Source organism: Giraffa tippelskirchi, chromosome 1, assembly GCF_054371585.1.
Source record: "Giraffa tippelskirchi isolate mGirTip1 chromosome 1, T2T-mGirTip1v1.2.pri, whole genome shotgun sequence".
Lineage (NCBI taxonomy): Eukaryota > Metazoa > Chordata > Mammalia > Artiodactyla > Giraffidae > Giraffa > Giraffa tippelskirchi.
The window spans coordinates 210,002,912-210,021,441 of NC_137275.1; the positions used below are offsets into that span (position 1 = coordinate 210,002,912).

The window sequence follows — 18,530 nt, forward strand, 5'->3', positions numbered from 1 at the left end:
GGGTGGCTGGCTGTTCTCATCTCTCCTCATGGAACTGGGCAGCTTGGAGAGCAGGCTCCTTTCCCTTGGCACCAAGAGAAGGAGCAGCATCTCTGCAAGACTGCATTCAACTGCTTTCAAATACAGTAGCAAAACTGCACATAGGCCCTCTCTGGACCGTGGCCTTCAAAACCAACCCACTTAGCCTGAACTGGTTCTTTTCATCCCATTTCTTGTATGTGTCTGTCCAGTTACATCTCTGCAAGACTGCATGCGACTGCTTTTAGATACAGGAGCAAAACTGTGCACATGGGCCCTCTCTGGACCTTGGCCTTCAAAAACAACCTGCTTAGCCTGAACTGGTTCTCTTCATCCCATTTCTTGTATGTGTCTGTCCAGTTAAAGAAGAATTTAGCGAATGCATGCTAGATGGCAGGCCCTGTGCTGGGGATACATACAGATATGGGTAAAAGAAATCTCAGCTCACAAGTATAGTTGGGGAGATCATCTACAGAGATAATTACAGCCTTGTAGGATAAATATTATTTTTGAAACATAGAGCTCATGCCCTCTTAGGACCTTTGTATTTGCTGTTTCTTCTATCTAGAATATTCTCCAGATGTTTGTATGCTTATTCTTTCACTCACTTCACTCAGGTCACTTCTGAGAGAGGCTTTCCCTGACCTCCTACCAAAAATGGAGCCAACACAATTCTGAGTCTATTTATCCTATGTAATTTTTCTCTGTAAAAATTTAACCTCCTCATATATATATGTGTGTGTGTGTATGTATATTTTTTATATTTGTATATAAAGTGCCTAGTCATTGCTGATTCTCAGTGCGTAGAATTGGGACCTAACAGGTATGCAATATATTTTTTCCATTTGTTCATTCACCATACGTGGTTGTCCAGTTGAACTTTCCTGAGCCTCTCCAGTCATCAAAATGGAAGATGAGGCTTGTCTGCTTGGGGAAGGACATTTTCAAGCCTATCTTCCCACCTTTTCTAGTTTCTACCGTCCTCTTAGTCCAGACGGAACAGGTTCTAGACTCCCACCAATAACCATAAATACTGAACATTAACTACATACTGGGCACTTCCAATACGTTATTTAATCTTCACAATGCTCTGTAAAGTCAGCATTATTTCTGGTGTTTCACCAAAGATGAAACAGGCTCAGGGAGAGTATCCGTTTGCTGAAAGTCAGAGACAGCAAGGTTCCTAGGGGGCTCTCAGGGAAAGGTCTCCCAGGCTTCACAGTCACCCAAGTTTCTGTCACGTTTCTACAAGGCTTTCCCCATGTTTCCACTACGTCCCCCGCCCCTTCTTTCTCACTGGACCGCGGGGCCTGGCTTGCCCTGGTTGCTTCTCCAAGGCTAGTGTAAGGAGGTGCTTCAGAAGGTTGCAGGGTGGAGAAGGGGCTGATCTATCTCCAGGGCCACAGCTTTCCTTCCCCCGCCCACGCCACGGACCCGGCTGCTGGACGCCCAGTGGTCCAGTTCAAGGCCTGCGCGCTGGAGGAAAAAGGATGGGGGGAAAGAGGGAGGGGCTTCTTTAAACGATCGGCGGGACAGAGGGACTAGCACCCCTTTCGCTCTGCGGCTCACTCGGGCCGGAGGTTAACCAGCCCCCTCCCCACCCCGCCGCAGCCCGCCTGGCAGCACGGCGCATGCGCAAGGCGCTCCTCGCCGCCTCCCTTCGGCGTGCCGCCCTTTCACCCTGGCAACCGCGGCGCGACTACGGCGCGCGCCTGGCTGGGCGCGGACGGGGCGGGGCCGGGCGGCGCCGGTGCGGGCTGAAGCTGAGGCTCCGGCAGCGGCGGCGGCCCAGCAGAGCCACGGCCGTGGGTAGCGGTCTCGGCGTGTCCGACCTCCCTCCGCCTCCTCACAAAGTTCTTCGACGCTGTTTGGGGTGCAGCGGACACCGTCCCTGGCCATGGACTCCCAGAAAGTAAGCGGGGGCGGGGGCCGCGAGGTCGCCGAGGCCGAGCGGAGGGTGGGCGGGGCGCCCTGGGCCGGGTGGGCGGTGGGCGCGCGGGGCCGGCCGGGCCGGGCTGGGCTATGGCCGCGGAGGGCGAGGCCGCCAGGCACCCTTCTCGGGAGTAAAGCGACGCCCGCCGGGGTGCAGGGACCGCGCCCGGTGGCCCCGGATAGCCTCTGCCCTGCAGGTGGTCCTAGTGCCTGAACCCGAGGGGACATCGGGAGCCGCCCCCATTTTTTCCCATCATTTTCTGCAACGATCTAGGCCCCCTGTGATTTTCGCAGCCTTCCCGCGTGCTAGTGAGGGTTTATCCATCCTCAGCAGAAGAGGAAATCAAAGCACCTAGGGGTGTACCTGCTGACGCCGAAGCTGACCCACTCTCCTCCACCCAGTCGTCTCCTATTTTGGCGCAATCTGTGTCTCATTAGGTCGGGAACCAGGTCTCCTTGGTACCCCCTCCCCCCTCCCCCTCTCCCTCTTCTCTCCCCCTCCCCCTCCACTCCCCCCTCCATCCCCCCCACACCCGCCTTTTGCACCGCTCCCCGCCCCCGCCCCGCCCTCCTTGGGACTAGTTCCCCGGCACGTCTTACTGTTTATAGTGTTGATTGAATTGAGAGAAAAGACTGATAGTTGTCGGAGCAGCGGTCCCACCCTCTGGCCAGCTCAGTGTTGCTGGTCAGTTCCCTTAATGATCGTTTTGGCATATATTATACTTTCTGAGCAAGTTAAGGACAGGGCATAACAGAACTAACCGTTTCTGTTAGCCAAAAATATATTTAGAGAACGTAGCCAATGTTTTGAATACAATTAGAAGTGAGTTAATACTTAGTCATAATCCCTATATAGAAATCAACCACTGTGCTCTCTTTATTAGATTATAGTAATTGAAATAGTACAGTATAGGAAGGAAACACGAGTGTTATTAATAATAACAGGCAAAAACAAGAGCCCATTCTTTTGTATTATTAGATAGGAAGCACTGGAAAGACTTATTAGAACGGTGTTTTCTGTAATTTTGCCTGGAATCATCTCCTTGAGGAACACTGTGGGGCATGAGAGAATAGTGTAGTGATGTGTTAAACGTTAACTGTTACAGTATTTAACAAAAATCACATGATTTCCTTGTATGTGTTCATCCTGAAACTCATATATACTGTTTTATTCACTTGACTATTAGACATTTTAAAAAAATTAACATTTTGTGTTTTGAATATACATTTAAAATGTCTCTGCCTAATTTGTAAAACATTTCAAAGCTTATTTAACTTTTAAAGTAAAGGGCATGTGATATCTGAGATTAGTTCAGAGAAAATGGAAGGTCAAAGACTTGGGAGTCCAGAGACTTGGATTCTATGCTCTATATGTAACTTTGTGATACAGAGCAAATCACTTAGCTGTGACTAATCTAGTTCTACATCTGTATAGTGGAAATGAGAATATAGAGTTATTGTAAAAACCAGGTAATATAATACAGTATGAATTATGTACTTTAGAGTACAGTGCCTTAAATTTTATAAAGAATAAGTACTAAAGTAGTCTCTGTACTGTAAAATGTAATTTTTAAAAGTATTTTAATGTGGATCATCCTACTTTGCCAGGGCATATATATTCTCTCACTTTAATGAGGACTTGAGAGTTGGAGGTTGTGAGTCCTGCATGGTCATACTAGTAGCCATCCATAAGGCCAACATTGGAACTTGCTTGCTTTGCAGATTTTGTTTTGATATTTGAGTACCTATACATATTGTGTACAGTTTTAGCAGAAGTAGTGAAGAATTAGCTGTTCTTTCTTACTGATATTAATTTATCTTAGATAACTTAAGAGAATCAACTTCTTAGTATTAGAAAATATGTTGAATTTCATTGGTGGTAACAAATATTTCTAATAAAAAGCCTTTATTTTGTCTCACAGCTTAAAACAGGCACCATGTGTTAATGCTTATAACCAATTCATTGCTCTGAATTTGAGCATCTTTTTTCTCATGAATTACTGCAGAATCAATTATATACCTCAACTAATAATGAACTAAGCTGGATATTTCTCTTGAAATAAGTCAGTAGTACACCCTTGGCATGGCTTTTCTTTTCTGTTCTAGAATGTTAAAATGAAAGAAACAGCAGAGATGATACCTTAGTCAGCATAAGGAAACACAAGTACCACAAGTGGGAAAGGGTGAGGGTGGCTTGAATATTGCCATTTGTAAGACTTGGGGATTTGAGCTTTAAATTAAGAGGATGGCTTCGGAGTCAGGTCTCCAGTCCTGCAATTTATGAACTGAATAAGGTTGGGCAGTTGGCTATGTCTCCATTTTCTGATCTTTACAGTCTACTTACCTCAAAGTGTTATGACTATCGTGTTAGTTTTTAAAAATCACTTGGTGCCTAGCACACATCAGTACTGTCTGTTAAGTGTTTACTAATCTCATAATCCCAACTTCAAAATAACTTTATCCCTTTGTTGATAATTTCTCTTACTTTTTCTAATCCGATCTAGCTGTTTTGTACCTTTGTCCTTAAGTTTAAAGCTTGTTTTCTGTGTTTGTGTCTGTAATAAATATTTCAAATGATGGTGCCAAAGAAGTGTTGTTAAATCCTAACTGAAAGAGGATTGGAAGTTCTGACTCATGCAGTCTGACAATAGAGGTTAAGTTAACTGGACAGTCTTACAGAAGCTTGATGATGGCTAGTCAGCAATTGGATTAGCTTGACCAGCTGCTTTTTTGTCTGTGGAAATAACTTGGACTTCAGTGTTGTGTTAGCAACAGATGCTCTGTTTGAGTAGAGGAAGAAAACATAATTGCCTTGGGTATGTAAAGAGTACTGTTGGATACAGAAAGCCACAGTGTTATCTCCTAGAAATAGAGGGATTTTGTTTATATCAAGTTTCTGGGACACTTTTGTGTTATGGATAGGTGGCTTTATTTGATACTCAGACCTTTTGATTATGTCCTTTTAAGTGGTTTTAAGATAAAATCCCAAAGGTTTCTTTACCTGATAAAATGTGTATGTTCAAAGAAACCATTGAAACAAGACATTTGCACCTTTCCAGAATCTTGGTGCTTAGAATTTGATAGTTTAAGTTAAATTCTTGTGCAGGAGATCATTCATATTCATAGGGGTTGCTGTGTCCAGGAAAGGTTCCTGCTGTAGGAATAATAAAGGTGGAGAGGAAAGGGTAGGGATCCTAGAGGAAAGATGTCACCAAAAGTACATTGTCAGTTGTTTGCTTTTCCTCACTTTCCCCCATATACTCTACTTTCTACCTAGGGGTAGTGACAGGCAAGGTTTGATGTACAAGACTGAGCAAACCTAGATTGGGAAACTGAGTAGGGAGAATTTTAGATAAAGCACAGCAGAGCCTGCAGTCAGTAGCATGTCTGCACTTGGCTTCCTCATCCCAGTTTCTTCCTCTGCCCTGGTATTTGCTATCCTTTGCCTTCATAGCGTACTCTGGCAGTTCAGAGACTCACACCGTATCCAGATAACCCACTGCCTCATGCTCCAAAATTATTTCTTTTTCTCAGTCCTGAGCAAAGGAAGTTCAGTTCAGTCGCTCAGTCGTGTCCGACTCTTTGCGACCCCATGGACTGCAGCACGCCAGGCTTCCCTGTCCATCACCAACTGCTGGAGCTTGCTCAAACTCATGTCCATCGAGTCGGTGATGCCATCCAACCATCTCATCCTTTGTCATCCCCTTCTCCTCCTGCCTTCAATCTTTCCCAGCATCAGGGTCTTTTCAAATGAGTCAGTTCTTCACATCAGGTGGCCAAAGTATTGGAGTTTCAGCTTCAGCATCAGTCCTTCCAATGAATATTCAGGACTGATTTCCTTTAGGATTGACTGCCTGTCCTTCAGGATTGAGCAGAGGAAAGAGAAATGAAATTTGAGTATTCTTCTGCATACAGTATTATGTTAGACTGCTTTAAATTCTCACAACGGCTCTTATTCCTGTTGCCCAGATATAGAAGATGGAACTCAAGAGAGATTAAATAACTTGTTGAGAGTCACACAGTTAGCAAGTGGTAGTCTGGATTCAAACCAGCTCTTTGCTCACAGCTCAAGCTTTTTTCATTAGCACACTTTTGCCTGGCTCCTTTGCCTTTATATGGTCATATAATTAATGTCATTGAAACTTAAAACATTAACAGAAATAAACCCCTATAAAGTAGGGTTTTTTGGTTAAGAAACTAGTTAAGTCTAGTAAAAATAGTTGATGGAAAGTATAGAACATGATTTTGGAAAAGGAAATGGCAACCCACTCCAGTAATCTTGCCTACAGAATCCCGTGGACAAAGGAGCCTGGTGGGCTGCTGTCCATGGGGTCGCACAGAGTCGGACACAACTGAAGCAACTTAGCATGCATGCATGCATTGGAGAAGGAAATGGCAATCCACTCCAGTATTCTTTCCTGGAGAATCCTAGGGACGAAGGAGCCTGGTGCGCTGCCGTCTGTGGGGTCGCACAGAGTCGGGCACGACTGAAGCGACTTAACAGCAGCAGCAGCAAAGAACATGATTTAGATAAAACTCTGGAATTTGGTCTCTCTTGCTGCTATAAATCTTTATTTTCCTATAATATATGTATCTTCCCTCTCTCCAGCTCTTTTTATTTTTTGAGGGAGGGTCTTTGCTTTCTAAAATAGAGGTGTGAACAGGAAAGTGTAACCGGGGTTTTATAAACCCCAGCCAAGCACAGTGGCAGTCATGCCCATGGACTGAATCAGAGCAACCTGGGACGTACAAGATATGAGATGCCCTCTTCAAAGAACTATGCTAACATACTCATAATCAGTGTTTAAACACAGGTATCTTCATTTTTTATTGAACTTAACAGTTTTAAAAAATTAGAAATACAGTTAAACTTAAAAAAAACCTTTTAAAAGACAATGGTTCATTGCAGTGCCTGGCTGAAAGTAAGCAGAATTATTAATGCAACAAACACATATTGAATTCCATAGTAGTAGATATTCCACTCCAACCTAGTGTAGACAGTATTTTGAAGTTAGTGAATTTTTTCCTCCAGCTTTCTTTTCATATGTTTTATATCCTCAGTTGACACTTCTTCCTAGTCACAAGGTTCTGATAGAATCTGATCTCAGTTATTGATATTCATTGATGATAGATAATCATATTTTGAACTAATTTATAATAATATTAACAGAGCCAGCCTGTGCGCTTCTGTTATATTATAAATATAACTAATAGAAGTTTATTAGGGAATTAGGAAATACAGATAAATGAAAATAAAATAAAAATCACCCATAATCCTGCTACCCAGAGATGACTTCTTTTAACATTTATATGTGTATTATATTCCAGGGTTTTTTAATACATATTGTTGTTGTTCAATCACTCAGTCGTGTCCAACTCTTTGCGACCCCATGGACTGCAGCACACCAGGCTTGCCTGTCCTTTACTATCTCCCAGAGTTTGCTCAGACTCATGTCCGTTGACTAGGTGATGCCATCCAACCATCTCATCCTGTGTTGCCCCTTTCTTTTCCTGCCCTCAGTCTTTCCCAGCATCAGGGTCTTTTCCAGTGAGTTGGCTCTTCACGTCAGGTGGCCAGAGTATTAGAGCTTCAGCTTCAGTCCTTCCAGTGAATGAATATTCAGGATTGGTTTCCTTTAGGATTGACTGGCTTGATCTATTTGTAGTCCAAAGGACTCTGAAGAGTCTTCTCCAACACCACAGTTCCAAAGTATCATTCTTCAGCACTCAGCCTTCTTTATGGTCTAACTCTCACAACCCTACGTGACTACTGGCAAAACCATAGCTTTGACTATATGGACCTTTGTCGGCAAAGTGATGTCTGCTTTTTAATGCACTGTCTAGGTTTGCCATAGCTTTTCTTCCAAGGAGCAAGTGTCTTTTCATTTCATGGCTGTAGTCACTGTCTGCAGTGATTTTGGAGCCCAAGAAAATAGTCAGTCACTGTTTCCACTTTTCCCCCTTCTACTTGCCGTGAAGTGATGGGACCTGATGCCATGATCTTAGTTTTTTGAATGTTGAGTTTTAAGCCAGCATTTTCGCTCTCCTCTTTCACCCTCATCAAGAGGCTCTTTAGTTCGTCTTCCCTTTCTGCCATTAGAGTGCCATCATCTGCATATCTGAGGTTGTTGATATTTTTCCTGGCAATTTTGAATCTCCCTTGAGATTCATCCAGATGGGCATTTTGCCTGATGTACTCTGCATAGAAGTTAAATAAGCAGGGTGACAATATATATCTTTGACATACTTCTTTCCCAATTTTTTTTAAATTTTGTTTTTTAAAAATAGATATTTTGTTAGTTATTTGGCTGCACTGGATCATAGTTGCTGCAGGCAGACTCTCTGGTGGCATGAAGGCTTAATGGCCCGCAGCATGTGGGGGTCTTAGTTCCCTGACCAGGGATCCAACCTGCATCCCCTGCATTGGAAGGCAGACTCTTACCACTGACTACCATGGAAGTCCCACTCCTTTCCCAATTTTAAACCAGTCCGTTTTTCCATGTTCGTTTCTAACTATTGTTTCTTGACCTGTATATAGGTTTCTCAGGAGACTGGTGAGGGGGACTGGTATTCCCATCTGTGTAAGAATTTTCCACAGTTTGTTGTGATCCACAACAAAGTCAAAGACTAGTGTAGTCAATGAAGCAAGTAGATTTTTTTTTTTTTAATTCTCTTGCTTTTTTTATGATCCAGCAAATGTTGGCAATTTGATCTCTGATTCCTCTGCCTTTTCTACATCTAGCTTGTACATCTGGAAGTTCTTGGTTCACATACTGCTGAAGCCTAGCTAGAAGGATTTTGAGCATTACCTCGATAGCATGTGAGATGAGCACAATCTGAACATTCTTTGGCATTGCCTTTCTTTAGGATTGGAATGAAAACTGACCTATCCCAGTCCTGTGGCCACTGCTGAGTTTTCCAAATTTGCTGACATTGAGTGCAGCACTTTAACAGCATCATCTGTTAGAACTTGAAATAGCTCAGCTGGAATTCCATCACCTCCACTAGCTTTGTAGTAATGCTTCCTAAGGCCCTCTTGACTTCACGTTCCAGGATGTCTGGCTCTAGGTGAGTGACCATACCATCGTGGTTATCCAGGTCATTAAGACCTTTTTTGTATAGTTCTGTGTATTCTTGCCACCTCTTAATATCTTTTGCTTCTGTTAGGTTCTTGCCATTTCTGTCCTTTATTGTGCCCATCTTTGCATGAAATGTTCCATGTTCTTTTGGTATCTCCAGTTTTCTTCAAGAGGTCTCTAGACTTTCCCATTCTATTTTTTCCCCTCTATTTCTTTGCATTGTTCACTTAAGAAGCCTTTCTTATCGCTCCTTGCTATTCTCGGGAAGTCTGCATTTGGTTGGATATATCTTTCCCTTTCTGCTTTGCCTTTAGCTTCTCTGCTTTTCTCAGCTGTTTGTAAGGCCTCCTTAGACAACCATTTTGCCTTTTTGCATTTTTCCTTTGGGGATTGTTTTGATCACCTCCTCCAATACGGTGTTGTGAACCTCTGTCCATAGTTCTTCAGGCACTCCATCTACCAGATGTAATCTCTTGAATCTATTTGTCACCTCCAATGTATAATCATAAGGGAATTGATTAAGGTCATACCTGAATGGCTTAGTAGTTTTCCCTACTTTCTTCAATTTAAGCCTGAATTTTGCAATAAGCAGTTCAAGATCTGAGTCAGTGAGCTCCATCCAGGTCTTGTTTTTGCTGACTGTATAGAGCTTCTCCATCTTCATCTGCAAAATATAATCAGTCTGATTTCGGTATTGACCATCTGGTGATGTCCATTGTAGAGTAGTCTCTTATGTTGTTGGAAGAAGGTGTTTGCTGTGACCAATGCATTCTCTTGGCAAAACTCTTATTAGCCTTTGCCCTGCTTCATTCTGTACTCCAAGGCCAAACCTGCCTGTTACTCCAGGTATCTCTTGACTTCCTACTTTTGCATTCCAATCCCCTATAAGAAAAGGTTATCTTGTTTTGGCGTTAGTTGTAGAAGGTTTTGTGGGTCTTCATAGAACTGTTCAAATTCAGCCTCTTTGGCATTAGTGGTTGGGGCATAGACTTGGATTACTGTGATGCTGAATGGTTTGCATTGAAAGCAAACTGAGAGTTGTTTTTGAGATTGCATCCAAGTACTGCATTTCGGACTCTCTTGTTGACTATGAATGTAGAAACTTAAAAATTTTAACTATAGTATCATGCTATTTATAGTAGTTTATAATTTGCCTCTCACTTAATATGTGAAGTATCTTTTACCATGTTAATATTGTTATACAGCACTTTTAATGATTCAGCAATTTTCTTTAGTATGGATGTGTTAATATTAGTTGACTTTTAATGAGTACCCTTTGTCATACATTTATGTTGGTCTTTTTAATATTATAAATAACACTAAGATGAACGTCTTTGTTGTCAAGTCTCTGCTTATATCTTTAATTAATTAGTTACCCTTTAACTTAGAAGAAATTAATAGAAGTGGAATTTGAGTCATTGTCTGTATAATACTTATATCCTTTGATGTGTATTGCCAAGTCACCCTTTAGAAGGATTTTGTCAGTTTATACTGCTCCCAGCAGTACCTGAGAGTACCCCCATCTTTACTTCCATCCCACCTCCCTTAGTTAGATGGTGGGACTCCTGGTGTCCTTGGCTGAAGGCGAGCTTCCTGGATTTCACAGGATGGAACAGCCAGTTCAGAGGTCACTGAAAATGGGAGGCTTCTTCAGCCTCTGACACATTGTTATTTCCTCACATCCTTGCTGGGAGAGAATCTCTTCTGCCCTGACATCTTACACCTGGGCTCAGGGTGAAAAGGCAGCATTCCTCACCAGGCGTTTTATTAGATTTTTTTTCTGCGGATCACCTCAGTTGCGTCCGTATACAGAAGTGGTAATCCCAGCTGCTTCACTATAACAATAGAGGGCATGGCTTCCTCCCAGTTAGCTATTTCTGACAATCAGATTCCTCCCTGGTGGCTCAGATGGTAAAGAATCCGCCTGCAATGCGGGAGACCTGGGTTCGATCCTGGGGTTGGGAAGATCCTCTGGAGGAGAGCATGGGAACCCACTCTAGTATTCTTGCCTGGAGAATCCCATGTGCACAGAGGAGCCTGGCGGGCTGCAGTCCGTTGGGTCACAAAGAGTTGGACAGGATTGAGAGACTAAGTATGCACGATGATCAGATTCCTGAATTCCTCACCAATATATAATTCTCCTTTTTTAGCTCTTTGCACCGTGCTCACATTTGAGCACAGTACTCTTGTTATGTGTTGCCATAGCTGTGGTCGGTTGGTAAGATTCTGGTTGTCTAACTTACCAACCGTATAGAGCATTCTGGATTTCTGCTCATTACCTAAATCAAAGGAAGGGTCTGTGGTGTGGAGTGAAACAGGTGGCATAATCTCGTGGCATTAGGATATTTTCATTGATCCCTTTTCTCTGGTTCCGGGAACCCTCTGATTGTTTTGTACAATCATCTGCAGTGTATATAGCTTAGAGTGGTGTTAAAGTGCAGACTCGCGAGGTAGCTTTCTGGATTTGAATTGTGACTGCCATTTGACAGCTATGTGATCAAAGAACCCTTTAACCTTCTCTTCAACCAGAAGATGCAAAGACTACTTTCTGTTGTGGTGATTACAAAGTAGTCCACGTTAGAAGCTTTCCACAGTGCCTGGCATGTTGTTGCTGTTTAGTTGCTGACTTATGTCTGACTTTTAAGACCCCATGGACCCACCAAGCTCCTCTGTCCATGGGGTTTTCCAGGCAAGAATACTGAAGTGGGTAGCCGTTTCATTCTCCAGGGGATCTTCCTGACCCAGGGATCAAACCCATATCTCCTGCATTGGCAGGCAGATTCCTTACTGCTGAGCCACCAGGGAAGCTCGCCTGGCACATAGTGCTTATTGACTGCTCACCGAAATGGCTATAGTAATTGTTTGGCCCCCTTAAATTGTAGATTGATTAGTGATATTTGCAGTGGATCTAGGTTTGTGTATCTCAACTGTCTGGAATATTAATGTAGAATTTGAATCAGAAATTTTCTCCTGGCCCAAGTAGACCCTGCTGGGAAACCCGTAGATCACAGGGTCCAGTTATCACAGTGCCCAGTTATGACCACTTGGTATTGATGATTTTGGATTCAGAGTAGCCTGAAAGCCTGGCTATACTCGTGTTTTGCCACTAGTTCTAAGAACGAGAAGTTTCTGCATCAAAACTTCAGGGGCTTGTTGCCCTGGATAGTTTGCAGTTAAGTAGCCCACGTTGGCCGAGCTTTTTGTTGAATGCAGAATTAAGACATTTGAATTTGTCGCATTCACATATATTAAGTTAAAGCCAGTGGAATCATGCCATTTCAAATAGTGACAGTCATCATGTTCTCAGATTTAAAAGATGGTATACCTGTAGTAAGAACAGCTGATACTGTTGCCCTTGTATTTGGCGAGATGGTGTTAGGGGAAGCACGCTGACTGAAACCGCCCACCCTGGCCAGGCACCATAGTAACTATTTGCATGAGTTGTTTTACGACAGGAGGTCCTGGTAAGGAACACAGAACTAATAAGCCACCACCAACCGTAAGAGTTCAGCAAAGGTCAAAAGGAGACACCACATATTTGACCATCTCCCAGAATCCTTCTCTCTGGCATCCATCTTGGTTGAACAAGGCGTGCACCACCAGGAAGGACTCTGAGTTAGGGTGATTGGCTAAAGACAAACTGGAAACTAATCCCATCACCATAAAACCCGAGGCTTTGAGCCAGAGCTGTTCTCCTGGGTTCCCTTACCCTACTGGTGTCCACCCTGGTGCCCTTTCCCAATGAACTCTTTTGCTTTGTCAGCACATGTGTCTCCTCGGACAATTCATTTCTGAGAGTTAGACAAGAGCCCACTTTTGGGTCCTGGAAGAGGTCCCCCTTCCTGCAGCAAAGGTTGCAACATGTAACAAAGGTTACAACCTCTTGATCATTCCTAATTTTTTGTAATTTTAAAGACCATCTTAAGTCCTTTCAGTGTCCTTAGATGTTCTGACCTTCTTTACATGAACCTCTGACCTTTGTTTTCAGATAGTATAATGTTAATTGTTAAGAGCACAGACTCAGGGGGAAAAAAAAAGAAAAAAAGAGCATAGACTCATGAGGCAGACTGTTGTGATTTGAATTCTGGCTCTGCCACATACTAACTCTTGAGGTCCTGGGCAAGTTACCTACCTTCTTTATACCTCAGCTTCTGAATTGGAAAATGGGGATAACCAAGTATCCTGCCTCATAGGATTCTTGAGAGAATTAAACAAATTTATGTAAAGAGCTTAAGATAGTGCTTGGCCTTTAAGAGTATAAAGTAGTGAAGTTGCTCAGTTGTGTCCAACTCTTTGGGACCCCATGGACTGTAGCCTACCAGGCTCCTCCGTCCATGGAACTTTCCAGGCAAGAGTGCTGGAGTGGGTTGCCATTTCCTTCTCCAGGGGATCTTCCTGACCCAGGGATCAAACCCGGGTCTCCCACATTGCAGGCAGATGCTTTACCATCTGAGCCACCAGGGAAGCCAGTGTTAGTTGTATTATTTTGCTCATAGTCAATTGGTTGTACTTTTACTTCACATGATTTATAGGGACTATAAGCATAACTTTAAGCTATTCTTTGAAGATGGTACTTCATGCCTTGCATATCCCAGGTTAGTTTGAGCCATTCCATAGCAGTAGTGCTTGGCTGGGGCGTGAACCCCCCACTCTTTTTTTGTTAGCATGGCAGTTACTTTAGCCTAATTCCGTAGTCAAGTAATTGAGAGACTTAATTCTGAGAGTAGGTTCCCCCTCCCTGCCCCCAAATCCTGGTGCCTGTGGTGTGTGATCAAAGGATAATGGCTGAGACTACCTGTGCATACTGCCTCTGGAGACATAATGTTCTATATATTTTACTGTGATCCAGCAGAATTCGTATTTGTCAAAGCATATATTCAGACCTGTGTCACCTAAAACTTTTAGTCATGGCCACTAAGATCAATTATATTCAATATTATCTAGATAAACTTCAGATAATTTATATTGCCTTTATCCATCTTTATCACTTTATCTATCAGTGTTTGGAGGGTAATGGGAGGCTTGAAACCTAAAATGAAGTCTGAAAGATCCTTATCAGCATCCTGTTAGATTGAGAGAGTCCCAGCTGAAAGCTATCTTCGCCCTTCTTCACCATCAGGCTTTGGAAATAAAAGAAATGAAGCAAGCATATATGTATACCTAGATATATAGAATGGGCACATTCTATACTTTTTGGAACTTGTATTAACAATAAATCATGTATATGTTTTAGAACAGTGGTTATAGGTGAAGAAGCTGATAAATGTGAGGGTTCCCAGGTGGGAAGCAAGGCATTTTAGAGACAGTCACGGCAGGCTCCTGAAGCTGGAATAAAGTAAGAGAGAGGAAGTCTGGTGTGAATTGAAATAGGTGAGGTAGGCAATGGGGAGATCATACAGGGTCTTACGGATTATGTAAGGTCATGTTAATAGCTCATGTTAAAAGATTTTAATTTTATCCAAGGACTTACGTAAGATCATTGATCAGGAAGAGTGATGCTTAACTTACTACTCTAGCTGCAATATAGGGAACTGATTACAGGGGAGAAAGAATGGATCAGAGGCCAGTGAAGAAATTTTGCAAGAGTGTAAATTGAGATATGATACTGACTTGTGGTAATACTGATTACAGAGTTTTAGGGCTTCCCTGGTGGCTCAGATGGTAAAGAATCTGCCTGCAATGCAGGAGACCTGCGTTTGAGCCCTGGGTTGGAAAGCTCCTCTGGAGAAAGAAATGGCTACCCAGAGTTAGTTTAGAGGTAAAATCTACCATAGTTGATGACTGTGTGTAGAGCACAAATGAAAGACTGTAATGATGACCTTGACGTACTCCTTTTCCTATTTGGAACCAGTCTGTTGTTCCATGTCTAGTTCTAACTGTTGCTTCCTGACCTGCATACAGGTTTCTCAAGAGGCAGGTCAGGTGGTCTGGTATTCTCATTTCTTTCAGAATTTTCCACAGTTTATTGTAATCTGCACAGTCAAAGCCTTTGGCATAGTCACTAAAGCAGAAATAGATGTTTTTCTGGAACTCTTGCTTTTTCGATGATCCAGTGGATGTTGGCAATTTGATCTCTGGTTCCTCTGCCCTTTCTAAAACCAGCTTGAACATCTGGAAGTTCACGGTTCATGTATTGCTGAAGCCTGGCTTGGAGAATTTTTAGCATTACTTTACTAGCGTGTGAGATGAGTGCAATTGTGTTGGTAGTTTCCAAATAGGGAAAGGAGTACGTCAAGGCTGTATATTGTCACCCTGCTTATTTAACTTATATGCAGAGTACATCATGAGAAACGCTGGGCTGGAGGAAGCACAAGCTGGAATCAAGATTGACAGGAGAAATATCAATAACCTCAGATATGCAGATGATACCACCCTGTGGCAGAAAGCGAAGAAGAACTAAAGAGCCTGTTGATGAAAGTGAAAGAGGAGAGTGAAAAGTTGGCCTAAAACTCAACATTCAGAAAACTAAGATCATGGCATCTGGTCCCATCACTTCATGACAAATAGGTGGGGAAACAGTTGAAACAGTGACAGACTTTAGTTTCTTGGGCTCCAAACTCACTGCAGATGGTGACTGCAGCCATGAAATTAAAAGATGCTTGCTCTTGGAAGAAAAGTTATGACCAACCTAGACAGCATATTAAAAAGCAGAGCCATTATTTTGCCAACAAAGATCCGTCTAGTCAAAGCTATGGTTTTTCCAGTAGTCATGTATGGATGTGAGAGTTGAACTATAAAGAAAGCTGAGCACCAAAGAATTAATGCTTGTGAATTGTGGTGTTGGAGAAGACTCTCGAGAGTCCCTTGGACTGCAAGGAGATCCAACCAGTACATCTTAAAGGAAATCAGTCCTGCATATTCATTGGAAGGACTGATGCTGAAGCTGAAACTCCAATACTTTGGCCGCCTGATGCGAAGAACTGACTCATTTAGAAAGACCCTGGTGCTGGGAAAGATTGAAAGCAGGAGGAGAAGGGGACGACAGAGGATGAGATGGTTGGGTGGCTCAATGGACATGAGTTTGAGTAAACTCTGGGAGTTGGTGATGGACAGGGAGGCCTGGTGTGCTGCATCCATGGGGTCGCAAAGAATCAGACACGACTGATTGACTGAACTAACTAACTAACTAATGATGGCCTAGGTTTCTGCGTTTTTTTCCCTTCCACTTTTATTTACACGTATTGGGTATTTCCATCATAGCAGGAAGTTTTATTGGACAACACTGAACTAGAGATATGAAAAAATTAAATAATCAAGTGTTCTATTATAATAGGAAGCATTATCAAAGTCTGAGGTATTTGCTACTAAAATTATCTGCCTTATTTATTATGGTTCTATATCATCTGTAAATATTTCCATAAATGTTATAATTTAAAAAATGTTTTTAATTGAAGGATTGTTGCAATATTGTATTGGTAAATGTAATTTTAAATGCAAATTTATTATCTACTTTCATATTTCTAAGATTTAATTTTTTTAATTTTTATACATGTCAAATTTCAACGTCTCAACTTTTACTCCTATATCCTGATGTTGATTAGAAGTTTTCATTTATTTTTGCATCGTTTAAGAATTTGATTTTACTCATTTGCCATGGCCTTATGACTTAATGTAACAGTCTTCATATTAAATAATGCTGGTCATCTGTAGTGTGAAAGATATGGTGGTGACTAAATAATATTGATCATCTGTAGTTGAAAGGTATGGTGGTGAAAGGTATGGTTGGATAAGAGCTTTTAAAACAACCAGTATGTATGTCATCTTTTGTAATTATAGCCTTTGAGCAATGAGCAGTTTTACATTGCTCCTATTTGTTACATAATATGCTCTTATATTCAGAGATTTTTTTTTTAAGACAATTGTTGTAGTGAAGTTTATAATTCTCTTTTAATAAAATATCATAATGTTAAAAAATTTTTTATCCTAGGAAGCTCTACAAAGGATCATTTCAACTCTGGCAAATAAAAATGATGAAATTCAGAACTTTATTGACACACTAAACCAAACACTAAAAGGAGTTCAGGTATGAATCTGCTTAGAAAATTTTGTGTGAATGTATCACAGTGAATGATTGTTGGGTTGAATCATAAGTATAATATATACCATTAGCTCTAGATTATAAACTGATGAATATGAGAGCAGGGTTTTTTAACGGCAGATGAATAAAAATCCTTCATTTGCTAGTCCCGGATTCTCCATAGAAAGATCAAATAGTAAGGGAAGAAGAAAACTCTGGAATAGTAATTGGTAGGAATATTATAATGCTCACTTTTGTTCCTTTCCATTTCATGTTTGTATTTTCTAATCCGAAGTGAGAGCAAATCGTACCTTTCCAAAAGTACTGGGAAGCTAAACATTTCTTTTACAGTAAATAATAGAAGGGAAATGTAAATAGTAAGAGGTCCACTTGCAGAACTAGATGAAATTAAAACATAAAAGATAAAGTGCCCAATGAGAAGAGAGGGGAATACTTCAGGAAATGATCCCAGGTTTAGGTGGGTAATCCATACTGTTAATAATCAAATGTTGATTGTGGAAGGGACCTTAAGATAAGCTGGTGATGCCTTTCTGTGAATGCGCCTTAATTTAAGGGTCATTTTTTTGTAAGATAAACATATTAATAGAAGATTTCCAGGACCCTTGTAGACAGTGAATCCTTTCCTATGGTTTTTGTTTGGTTCAGCCTAGATAATTGCCAAGCTCTTGGCCTGTTAAACCTATGGTCTTATGTTTCCTTGTCCTCTGAATTTGCTGTGGTTGAAGTTAGTTGATTATAATCTTCACCACTTTAACTATCTTTCTCAAAGTATTTTATTGGAGTCCACTAATCCAGTTTCTTTAAATAAGCAAAACTAGTGGTTCTAACGGAGAAGGCAATGGAACCCCACTCCAGTACTCTTGCCTGGAAACTCCCATGGACGGAGAAGCCTGGTAGGCTGCAGTCCATGGGGTCGCTAAGAGTCGGACACGACTGAGCAACTTCGCTTTCACTTTTCCCTTTCATGCACTGGAGAAGGAAATGGCAACCCACTCCAGTATTCTTGCCTGGAGAATCCCAGGGACGGTGGAGCCTGGTGGGCTGCCGTCTATGGGGTCGCACAGAGTCGGACACGACTGAAGCGACTTAGCAGCAGTGGTTCTAAAACTCTTGGTCTATGGACAAGAGAATCATTGTATTTGAAATCTGGAAAAAGATGCCTTAAGATAGATCTAGCTCATACTTTTTTTCCTGATTGACAAATTATTCGGACTTTACTTTAGCATCCAGAAAAAGAAATAGAGGTGGAATTAAACTACACCCTTGTCATTGAAGATGGGAATGTAAGCTGTAGTGGGCAGGAGACTCTAAGGATGTGCCAGTTGGTCATTGAGAGGGAAAAGAGTAGGCCAGTTCCTTTTTATAGATGGAAGAACTGAGGTCCAGGAATTTAAGTGGCTTTTCCAGTGTCACACTTTTACTGAGTGTTTAGTGTGGAATTTGACTTAGTTCTGCCTTCCAGA

General features: G+C 41.9%; 1 protein-coding gene across 33 annotated transcripts in view; it reads left to right on the forward strand.

Moving 5' to 3' along the window:
• Positions 1 to 1,746: 1,746 nt before the first annotated feature.
• FSD1L (fibronectin type III and SPRY domain containing 1 like) overlaps positions 1,747 to 18,530 on the forward strand; it is a 61,655-nt gene continuing 44,871 nt past the window's right edge. For 19 of the 33 annotated variants that reach the window (XR_014064047.1, XR_014064049.1, XR_014064018.1 and 16 more), the window contains exons 1-2: positions 1,747 to 1,930; positions 16,957 to 17,052. Coding sequence is in view for 14 of the 33 variants with exons in the window: in XM_081524941.1 (XP_081381067.1) it covers positions 1,916 to 1,930; positions 16,957 to 17,052 (111 nt within the window). In the remaining 19 variants the exon portion in view is untranslated. Of the gene's footprint in view, positions 1,931 to 2,015; positions 2,636 to 8,817; positions 9,019 to 15,304; positions 15,537 to 16,956; positions 17,053 to 18,530 lie in introns of those variants that run through there. The other 14 variants (XM_081525081.1, XM_081525171.1, XM_081525199.1 and 11 more) reach the window with 6 other exon arrangements.